At 36.9% G+C, this 10747-nt stretch overlaps 3 protein-coding genes across 5 annotated transcripts in view; 1 reads left to right on the top strand and 2 right to left on the bottom strand.

The window, feature by feature from the left end:
- The window catches only part of LOC105175218 (probable serine/threonine-protein kinase DDB_G0282963), a 7003-nt gene extending 3672 nt beyond the window's left edge, over positions 1–3331 (top strand). The window contains exons 6-8 of one of the 2 annotated variants that reach the window (XM_011097625.2): positions 249–642; positions 2053–2133; positions 2224–3331. In XM_011097625.2, coding sequence (XP_011095927.1) covers positions 249–642; positions 2053–2133; positions 2224–2274 — 526 coding nt within the window. In that variant the 3' untranslated portion in view covers positions 2275–3331. The remainder of the gene's footprint in view (positions 1–248; positions 643–2052; positions 2134–2223) is intronic. The other variant, XM_011097703.2, reaches the window with a different exon arrangement.
- On the bottom strand, positions 4244–7749 carry LOC105175076. 2 transcript variants are annotated; one of them, XM_011097512.2, is made up of 3 exons: positions 6441–7749; positions 5804–6186; positions 4244–5058 (listed from the first exon to the last, which is right to left on the bottom strand). In XM_011097512.2, the coding sequence occupies exons 1-3, from the start codon at positions 6460–6462 to the stop codon at positions 4420–4422; spliced, it is 1044 nt and encodes a 347-aa protein (XP_011095814.1). In that variant the 5' UTR covers positions 6463–7749; the 3' UTR covers positions 4244–4419. The 2 variants fall into 2 exon arrangements, with proteins under 2 accessions (XP_011095814.1, XP_011095742.1); XM_011097440.2 differs by having other exon boundaries at positions 5804–7749.
- Positions 7897–10747, bottom strand: LOC105174993 (UPF0587 protein C1orf123 homolog). The gene is made up of 4 exons (XM_011097320.2): positions 10514–10747; positions 9520–9627; positions 9103–9270; positions 7897–8359 (listed from the first exon to the last, which is right to left on the bottom strand). The coding sequence occupies exons 1-4, from the start codon at positions 10613–10615 to the stop codon at positions 8237–8239; spliced, it is 501 nt and encodes a 166-aa protein (XP_011095622.1). The 5' UTR covers positions 10616–10747; the 3' UTR covers positions 7897–8236.

The raw sequence follows: 10747 nt of genomic DNA, 5'->3' as shown, positions 1-10747 counted from the left end.
GAATCTTTTTTATTTTTTCTTAAATAGACTTTTTCTTTTTTTTTTTTTAGGGGAAATGCATTCGTATTAATTGATTAAAGTTATTACTAGTATAATAAAGTGTTTTTTTTTTTTTTGGTGTTGTCAATTCTCTTGATAGATGGCGCCATGGTGTTTCTTTATTGACTGTTTACCTATTTTATATGTGCGTGTTCTGATTACTTTCGTTCGTTGGTTGTGTTACCTTGTTGATTTTGTTTCAATTTTAGGAATTCAGAGAGTTCAATTGGTATGAGGGGGCATAGCAACGGAGTGAGGGGATTGGCCTCCCCTGATAGAGGTGACAGGAAAGGCACTGCTACTGGTAATAATAATAACACCCACCACCATAATAACAAGATCAACAATAGTAATCATCATTATAATGAGAACCACCACGGCAGCGGCGGAGCAGGTGGTTCTGGGTCATCGGAAACAGCCCACGATGGCGGCAAAAAAGGCGGGTCGCAGTCCGGTGGAGACACAATTGCTGCCGTTTGGCCGCCAAAGTTTGTACTGGCCTTGACAAACAAGGAGAAAGAAGAGGATTTTATGGCATTTAAAGGGTCCAAGCTCCCTCAAAGACCCAAGAAACGGGCCAAGTTTATTCAGCGGACACTCAATGTAAGTTTTTCCAGTTCTCCTACCTCATTTTTACTTTGCTTTACGTAATCCTTCTTTTCTAAGTTATATCAGATGCACAAAAATAAGCTAAAATGGGATATTGCACCGAATGAATAATATCTTGTAGCATTGAGTAAAAGATATGTGATCCCTTTTCTCATGATTTTGCTGTGCTGGGCTCTTAATTCATTTGTTTGCTAGAGTAAGGAACGATCCCTTCGCAAACATCGAGTTTTTTGAAAATTTTATTTTCTTTAATTAGCCATATTGGAGATCAAATAAAATCTCTCCCTAGTAAATTAAAATTTCGATGCCACATAAGTACCTTCATTCTTTTCATGTGTCGTGTATGTGATTGACACGACACGTGTATTATAATTGTCATATAATTGATTTAGATTCAAATAAACTCGATCTGAATTAAAATTTAATTATGTTTACAGCCTTGATGACCACCATACAGTGCCTATTTCTTCCAAATATTTGAGTATTCTGTTTCATTTTCTCTGGAAAAACTATTTGGGGCTTCTAGACTCTGACCTTTTATGCAATGACAAGAAAGGGAGAAAAGAATATGTTTTGTACGAAATCATGTGGGGACAACTTTTATGACCTCCATTTAACCTTTTCTCCCACCTATGGCAAAAAAAATTGAATCATGGAGTGAACTGGAGAGTAAAGTGGAGGAAAGAAATTGAAGTTACATTTGAAACTTCACACTATTAGAAATGCTATTTGTTATACATTTCTTCAGTAGTCCAACTACTCAAGATTTTTTCTTTTCCCCCCTACATAGTGACAGCCATGTGAGGTCTGTGGCATTATTTGACATAAACTGACGATGCTTGCAACGTGTCCATTCCTGTAAATGAATGACTCATTACCATTCATTAATTTCTGTTTATTTGATTTTGAATAAAAATTTCAGTCCAGAAATTACTGGCAGACATAGCTTCGACAAAGGATTTGGCTTTCATATCTTTTATTTTCCTTATCTTGTTTCATTAACAGTTGCCATTTTATATGCATACATACATATATATATATAGTAGCAGTTTTCACCAATAATTGGGGAGGGAATATGGCAGCCTATATACCAACGCTGGTGGGTCATCCTTTTCCTGTTTTTGATTTTGTTTATTGGAGAACCGAACCCATCTCCACCCTCACCACACATTATCATGTATGAACTAACAAAGCACAATAAGACAGAGGACAGCACATTTGTTAGGTCTATCCGTGTTTGGGTCAAATCATTAGTTGCTGTAAGAGTTGAATAATTTGATTCTCTTAATCAAACATAACTAAGCCACCACTTTTCCTGTAACTACCTATATGGAAGGAACTCGATAATAGATGAATAATTCTTTTGTAATTATCGTTTCATTATTAATAATTCTTGTGCATCAGCAGTTAGTGAGTCCTGGTGCATGGCTATGCGATTTAACCCTTGAACGCTACGAGGTACGAGAGAAGAAGGTCACGAAGAAGGTATTCATTTCTTTTCTTTTCTAATAATAATAAACTTTTCTTCTTTTAATTTTAATTTTTAAACTTTGTACTTTACAAACGGTGTTTCAGAGACCAAGAGGGTTGAAGGCTATGGGAAATATGGACTCAGACTCGGAGTAGGAGTGTTAGGAAACAGCGAAACGGTGTGTAAATCGAAGGAAGTGGTAGTAAAATTTGATGGACGTGGCGGAGCAGTGAGATTGTGAAATTCATTTCATAAGAAATGGTCTCTGCTTCTGTACTTTTGGGACTTTGCTCTCTGTGTAGAAATTAGCTAATGGCTTGAAAAATATAATGGGTTTTGTCCCTTTTCTTCCACCCTAGACAAGTCGTCTTTGTTTCAACTCTCAAGGCAAACCAAGTGTGTGGTGGAAATGATGGTTAAATTAGTCAAGGCAGGCAGGCAGGGAAAATTAAGTAAATTCTTTAACTAGAAAATTAAAATCATCCAGCACAAGGTTATGGATGATGTGTACGTACTAGTGGACCATGCGTCTTTGCTCATATGTAAAGCAAAACCTCACTCGACGCCTGCAAATATTTCAGAGGATGGAGAAATCTATTTGGTGGTTTAAACAAAATCCCGCCTATTTGTTAAGCAAATAGCATTACGGTTTTCCCTATCTCCTAAAACACATTCATTAAATTTTCCAACATCCATCACCAACCTGGAAAAGAAGACCAAACACACATATGCACTACTGTACATTGATGTATCTTGGATTTCCAGTTTCATAACAAACTCTGTAATGTAAAGCAAATTAATGAATAAGATGACGAAAAGAAATATGGAATTAAAAAATTAACATGACAATAGCCAAAAATAAATAAACAAAAATAACAAATGTATAACCAACACAGATCTTCTAAAAATAAAATTCAACCACAAACCAAACACCAAACCAAACAGATCTGCACAAACACAAATCAACTCCGGAATTTCTAAAATATCTCTCGGCTTATACACACACTCAAATATACGTAAGTATACATATAATCTCTAAAAACTTCAGATCCTGAGCGCAGATCCAAAGATGAATGAAACTACAGCGACGGCGCAACCAACGGGGAGCAACGGGGATATGACTCCAGCTGATGACGTAGGAGCCGGCGCAGGTGCCTCTTGGGCCGCTGAGCTTCCGATTAGCGCGAAAATAGTCAGTACCGCCATTGCAACCACCAAGGCTCTAGTCTGAGACATCGCCATTGCACCTTTTGCGTGTGTTCTAAAGGTATATTAGTGTGCGTGTGTGTGTGAGAGAGAGAGAAGGAAGCTGAGAATATGAGGGAAGTGAATGGCAGAGGGGAGAGAGAGAGTGTAGTGCGTTTTATACAAGAGAGTGTGTGTGGGAGTGAGAAGATGTCGGGCAGATGCTAGGCTGTACGGGCAGATGCCCGAATGTACAGACAGCTGGCTGATACGACGGCGTATGGGGTCGGGCAGGCAGTAGTTACTAATCAGTAATAATGAAATCCCGCAGTTTAAGTTTCCAGGGAAGATATTATATTTGATTTGAGCAAATCATGGAATAATTACCGAAAAGTAGCAGACAGCTGTCCCTTCCGTTACTTGTCCTGTATTTCCTACAGTTCACCAATAATAACTCGACACGTCAAAAGGTCGCCCCCAACACACGCTTGACGGGTAAAGACCGTAATTCTTTAATTACATTTAAAACTTCAAAATTCTTCTACGGCTATTAACAGGCAATCCTATTTTCTTTTTACAAAAAGACAGAATGAACTCATCATTTGTACCATATATCATTAAAATCAAAATATATTTAATAATATAATTTAAAAATAGTTACACCATCTTCTCGATATTTGGTATAGTTATATGTCGGCTCTTTAAATTGGTATATTTAAAATTAAAAATTTTAATTTCATATTAACAATTCCGTCCAACTTATTTGAATAATTCAATATTATCAAAAATTTCATTCTTGAATTTTCATATTTTGTCACATGACAATTAATTTTAAATAAATTTAATATGAACTCATTTGAAAGTCTTACTCAAATCCAAATCGTTCATCCAAACATAGTTTGAAAGAAATTATTTACAAACAAGAGAAGACACCATAAATTGAGAAGATCAAGACTTGTAGTGTATATTCAACTATATGTAAAAGAATAGAACTACAATTGTAAGAACCTAGTTCATTGTTCTCCCATGTAACTTAAATGGTTCCTACTTTCATTTTCGTTACATCTACTCACCACAAAAAAAAAACAGAAAAGAGCAAAGGTAATGTTTGCTATCTAAAAACCTAGAAACTTTGGTGCTAGCAACAGCAAAGCTTCCAAGGCACTAGGAGAGAACTTCCTAGCAAACAGATAACAAATAGAAGAAGGCTGATCATTGTATAAGCAGCTATGACCTCCATAGACTCTCTCCATGAATTCCTCGGTTATGTCTGCACCACCAAACATAGCTGGATGATCCCCGCCCCTCGACCAGTCCACCCACGTTATGCTTCTATTTGCCAAGAGATTCGCGGCTTTAATAGTCAGCATAGTCGGAAAGTAGTGCTCGTCTGGATAACATGCCGGTTGACAGAACTCATTAAATTTCGGGTAGAATTTGGTGTCTTCAACAACATAGAGGGCGAGCTTTCTGTTGATCTCGAACCATTGAGATCCCTTGCGCCATATGGTGATGTTAACCTCGGGCAACATGTTCTCGTTGTATCGTCCTCTTCCATGTGGGCCTGGTTGGTCAAATGCGCCCATGAAGCTAAACTTGGATCTCATGATGTAGTCGTAGGTCATGGTAAAGGTGTAGAGGGGAATGCACGATTCGGACAGCAGAACGAACCGTTCATTCAAAATATCAAGTAAGGCATTAGCCAGTAGTCTTCTCTCAGCATCACACATACTCATTTCCCCCCATTCTGCCACCTGTATATGAAGATGGAAATACAACAGAGTTATTAGTACTAAGTACAATTTTTGGGCCAGCACCATTGTCAAACAACAGCTTAAGATTTAGTATGCTCCAAAATGGGCAACTGATTGATACTTCTGATACAACAAAAACTGCATTACCAAGGCATATCCCAGTTTAACTACATTATGACATAGATATTTCTAGTTCATCAGCAATTATTTGGGAAAAACAAGCAAATGTAGCTTTGGCAGAGCAAACTTCAGAGATTAGCAAGAAGAAATGGCCAATGTCAAAGGGGTTAACTTCCAAGATAACTATAGAAATATCAGACAACAACTTTGGAGCTGACTAAAATAGCCTACTCTAGATGTGGTCCAAGTTGAGGAAACAATGAGAAGGAGAAAGCAAAGGCTTAATGCAATTGATAGTAAAATGATAAAATGACCTCTCTTCATATATCTTCAATATGTACACACAAGTAAAACTATAAGCAATTGACTGAATGCAACCAACCGATGCACATTTACTTACCGCATACACCAACCCTGTTGGCAAACTAAATCATAGCTATGTAGAACCAATAAACAAACCTTCATCAAACATGAAAACCACAAGAACTCAATAGGGAGCTATATTCGATCCAAGAAGCTAGCTTTTCCAAGAATCAACATTAGTAAAACAAAAAACCGATTGCAAATGGCTCAACCCTCTATTTCATGCATATTCAATCAACGAACTCGCAGCAGACTTCAATACCTGACTCGGTATTTGTCTCTTGTAAAAAACAGAAGAAGATGGGAAATCAGCTTCAAAAGAAGGCAACGAATGAATGTAGATCGAATACCGGCCTTCGTTCCCCTTGAAAAACCTCTCCCAAAGAGGAGCAAGCGGCAATGGTCCCTTAGTCAAGAACATGAATGCAATTTTTGGAACCCTCTTAAACGGATACTTCTCCAAACGGGGGACAGCAGATGCCCTCCCAAACAACTCCTTGTCACTCATATTATGCATCAAAGTGGATGGTGGATTAATCCATTGGTCTAAATTTATCAGTTGTTCTCCATCGGGGGGCAGTAAATTAGGCCTTATCGGATTCACTGCACTGTAAACTCCAAAATACCCAATCATATGGGTACTAACTGCAGAGAAGATGAAACACAAGAATAAGAAAAGTACAAGCAACTGAAGCAATCTTTGAGGCAAAACCCTAGTCTGCCCTGCCCTGTTCAACACAAGAGGATCTTTACAATCTTCCATGTGTACAACCGTTAATTCCATCTAAAGAATTATTTCCAGTTTCTTCCTTCGGGTTATACTACCTTTCGGCATAAAACCCTCTCAAAATCTCAACAAAGGAGTTCAATCCTCCTCAACAACAACCAAATCCCAATACCTGAACTGCATGAAACTTTCATAAACGATCAAGATTCCAACCCGGGTACCCCTGTTTTTAGCGTACGAAAGTCAACACCATCCTCCGCAACATCTAATAGCAGCTCTTTCTCTGTACTAAACTCCACAATCTTCGCTCACGAGAGAGAGAGAGAGAGAGAGATATAGATTTGTACTCGTCAGATTTGAATAAGAGAAGAGAGCGGGAAATTGTGAGGGGACCGACAGAGGAAAAGAGCTCTACGGATTGTGGTGCGGGTGTTTATGCTTAATTGAAGAATGCGTGCGGATGGCAATGACAGCTAAAGTTCAATGGGATTGGAAAGGAGTTGGATATGTTATAGTTTGTATTCGTATATTTATGTAGGAAATTGGTGAGGGTGTAGCCGGTTTCTGATATGGGCAACCTATTCTCTAAATTAGGGTTGTTATAATTAGGAAAACAACCAATTAATTACACCTAAAATCATTCGTGATTATCTTAATTAGTGTTGGAACTCTTTAACTTCTAGTTTTGATATAAATATATACATATACAATGATTGCACAACACAAATTTCATGAGCATATAAAAAACAATCATGAAAAGAAACAAACGTGTGTGAGGGAAGAAGAAATGAAGTGGGGTGAGACAGAAAACATAAATTGTGATCGTGGGTATATGAAAAGTATGAAAATTAATATTAAGACTTATTTTTTTAAGAAAATAAATGAAAATTTAAATATTCAAAAATTAATACAACAAAAAGTTTTTATAGTATAGATATTACACTCGTTAATTTTGTGTAGGATTCACATCTCATCTCATAAAAGTTGAGATTTCAAAAGGTTTTGGTTTTGATATGTATTTTTGTGCCTATTTTTAAAGTTTGATTGGTTAATTAATACTTACAAATACTACTGATGATTAATTTCTTTTAATGTAATGATTTATATATTTTATCATAGTTAATTAATTGATTATAAATTGCATACTATTGACACCCTCCATGAAATATTTTATCCAATCGTTTACTCAAGAAAGAAAAAGAAAAGGAAAAAGGAATGAGAAGGGGTCAATTTCCTATCCATGTCATATAGTCCTTGGATTGAAAAGGCAAGTTTAGCACAAGATAGTCAACTTTTGTACATAGAAAGACTTCTGAACAATTTTTAGAAAAGGAAAAGAATTTGTTTGTTCTTTTGTAGTATTATGGCATGGAAATTCAATATTTTTGGTGTTAAACATGGCATTAGATTCCCTAAATCATGAATGAACAGAATATTTCCTGTGCTGTGAGTCAACAGTTCCTAGTTCATACCTTCCAATCTTGATCTGTCTTCAAGAACACGACTATGTTCCTTGCACAACTGTTCTTACCTTATATTTCGCAAACTCAGACTCATCCCCTCTTACTCTTAAGTTCGTGCATCCAACGTTTGATATCAGAAAGTTTGGCTACCACAAACACCAATACTTACACACCTTCAATATTTACACCAAATCACTACGGATCTAGATAATACCAAACATCTATACTTGCATTTTCTAAGTAGAATCCACGTGATCCTGACAGTAGTTGATTACTGGCATTCATTCGCGTAAGTCGATTTCCCATCAACATTCACCAATTTCAGCAGACAGGAGTGGAGATAAATTAAACGATGATGATCAACATGTTGCAGCTTTTATGTTTATTATAAATATCAAGAGCTGCGCTCTATCAACATGCATCGAGGATTGTAGGAACAAAGAAGTTAGTCTATAATCCCACTTGATTACGTAGTATAGAACATTCAGGCAGAGGATCTTTTGACCTACTTCACCACATCGAATTTGGCACGGAGGTTGGAGATCATGACAGGGCACTCCCCCTTCTCGTCATATTCAGCAAATTCCCCTCCAGACAAGTCAATGTCATTATACTTCGTCCCGGCAAGCTATAAAAAGAAGTAAATAAAATAAATAACAGAGTTTAGTTATAACATTTCGATTGTAGATCCCTGATTAAGAAATATAGTGATACAGAAAAAACTGGCATGAATTGGTTAAAAGCAACAGAACATCGGCCAACCAAAAGCGACAGAAAATAGAGAAAACTTGAAATTTGGAAGGGGTAGACTTGCAGATGTTACATACTGTACATTTTTCACCCCCTACCAAAGTTATCCTTTTACCAATGTAATCCATAGATCTTTGTGAACCATCACTGCATAAGTTGACATACAAACATGAGAAAGCATATCACAATTAACCACCAAGGTGACAGTTAAGCATTTTCTGTTGAGCAGTAGAAGGGGGGGAATGAATGTAAACTTCTCAATACTTTTCATGAACCAGAACAAATCATCTTTCCTTCTCAATTGGATAGCACGTCCTAATTGAGATAAACTAAATAATAAAGGGAACATGGACTCTAACTGCAAAACAATATGGGCTAAAAACATCAAAATGCACCATCACTGCAACAATTTTCTACAATTATAATTGTTGCATCTGGACGACTAAAGATCATTTATTGCAAATAAATGCAAATACTTATGGAAGTCAAACCTACAATCCAATATGCAGATAATAGATGTTCAGATAAATGAAACTAAAAATAAAAATATAACTTCAGTAAAATTGCCCAAAAACGAAATAGAATTCCCAACTTGAACCAAAACCAACTTCGGAGACTTACAGATTCAGCTTTCCAACTGCTGCCAAATGAAAAACCAACAGGCTCAAAACCTCTGCAGTCAAATGACATTAGAGGGGCATATTTTCCAGCTTCCGCCTGTTCGTGAGTAAGAGGACGGCCCCGGCCTGTGATCATCGATACAGTTCCTTCCCTTGAACAAAACTTACACTGGAACAGAAAGGGACAAGAAACAGTATTAACTAACAGGAATAAAATCAAAGAATACTTGGCGTAATTCAGTAAATATCAGATATCTAATTTGATCACAATTTCATCCCAATCTGACAATCAGGACATACTTTCTTGTATGCTATATTCTAGATAGAATAATTTACAAGCAATAGTTACCGAAATATGCAATACTCTAAAATGGCTTAGCTCACTCAATACATACTTGAGAGTTGAGAGAGAGACTACCTTCTGAGAAAGATGAGTCTCGCCTTTTCCTTTCGCAGAAGGAACTGTCTCATTCAAGGTGACACAAGTCTCTTTCTGTGTCACCTCCCCACAGTTCCCACATTTCAGCTGCACAACGCAACAAAATAAGCAAAACCAGAGAATCATAAAGCTCAAAATGTGGACAAACTTTTGACAGGGAAACCATTACTATATAAATTTGCTAAGATCCAAGTTGGCCATAATGATAGTTAGTGATGGAGTTAATTTTTCCAGAAGTAATTGAGCATGCTAATTATGGGGCATTTCTTCAGCAAGATAAAAGGGAAGGACAATCGTACAAAGGCAAGCATAATGCAAATGCCTCTTACCATGTCCTTGTGCCTGTGTATCTGCACATGTTTATACCTTCACAGGTATAAATATTCACATAAAATGATAGAACTCTTATGATCATATGTTCTGAAATTGGGGTAAAGAAACGTCTGTTTTAAAACCATCTCAAACTCCATATTGATGCAAACAACAAATGATCATATACTATAGCCAGGAAATGTATAAAACAACAGTGATTGAGGAAAGTAAATAAAATAAAAGGTTAAGAGTGGAAATACAATCATTTATCAAACTAATGCATGAACAAAAGAGCCCATACCCATTTTACACATTTATGAATCTTATACGTCACTGCATTCAGAAAATAGAAAAAGAAAAGTGTCAAATCATGACGACACACCAAAAGAAATCAAAGATGATGAAATAAGTAAACCAACGATGGACACACACTCTAATGAAATCTGAGCAATAGAACCGGTTTCAACCATGGGATAGAGATGACCGGAATTAAGTCAAAAAACCAAAATATACAGAAAACGGCATAAATTAAAGCGAATATGAGCTGAAATGGGCGCAAAAAAAACTGTACAATCAAAGTACCTCCGCTAATGGTTCTGCTAGACAATAAAACTTCGTATAAACAAAAAAGAAACAAATCGAGAAAAATACAGAAAATTACTTTGAAATAGTAGGAAAAGTTAGGATCATCACAACCGCCTTGCGGCTGAAGGTCGGTGAGATTCTCCAGCTCCGCGGTGATCATCAACAAATAGTTCACCATTCTCTTAGAATGGGCTTCGAATCTACGCGTTTCTCGCTCTGACTCTCCGCTTGTGCGTGTTTTTGCTCAGTGCTCGCTCCTCTCTATGCTCAAGTCTGCGGTTTTCTACTGGCAAATTGGGGTTTCTCCATA

The sequence above is a fragment of the Sesamum indicum genome, linkage group LG1 (genome assembly GCF_000512975.1).
Source record: "Sesamum indicum cultivar Zhongzhi No. 13 linkage group LG1, S_indicum_v1.0, whole genome shotgun sequence".
In the NCBI taxonomy this organism is placed as follows: Eukaryota; Viridiplantae; Streptophyta; class Magnoliopsida; order Lamiales; family Pedaliaceae; genus Sesamum; species Sesamum indicum.
The sequence above is the reverse complement of the archived record's forward strand: the minus strand, read 5'-3'. Positions and strand labels throughout refer to the sequence as shown.

Bases quoted from the DNA above. Each gene is read 5' to 3' on its own strand.
- LOC105175076 (XM_011097440.2), bottom strand. From the start codon at position 6,325: ATGGAATTAACGGTTGTACACATGGAAGATTGTAAAGATCCTCTTGTG. The intron at 5,059-5,803 runs GTATTGAAGTCT...CTTCATATACAG, and splicing joins AGAGACAAATACCGAGTCAG to GTGGCAGAATGGGGGGAAAT.
- LOC105174993 (XM_011097320.2), bottom strand. From the start codon at position 10,615: ATGGTGAACTATTTGTTGATGATCACCGCGGAGCTGGAGAATCTCACC. The intron at 9,628-10,513 runs GTAATTTTCTGT...TGCGTTGTGCAG, and splicing joins ACTTTTCCTACTATTTCAAA to CTGAAATGTGGGAACTGTGG. The intron at 8,360-9,102 runs GTAAGTCTCCGA...TTCTTTTTATAG, and splicing joins GCAGTTGGAAAGCTGAATCT to CTTGCCGGGACGAAGTATAA.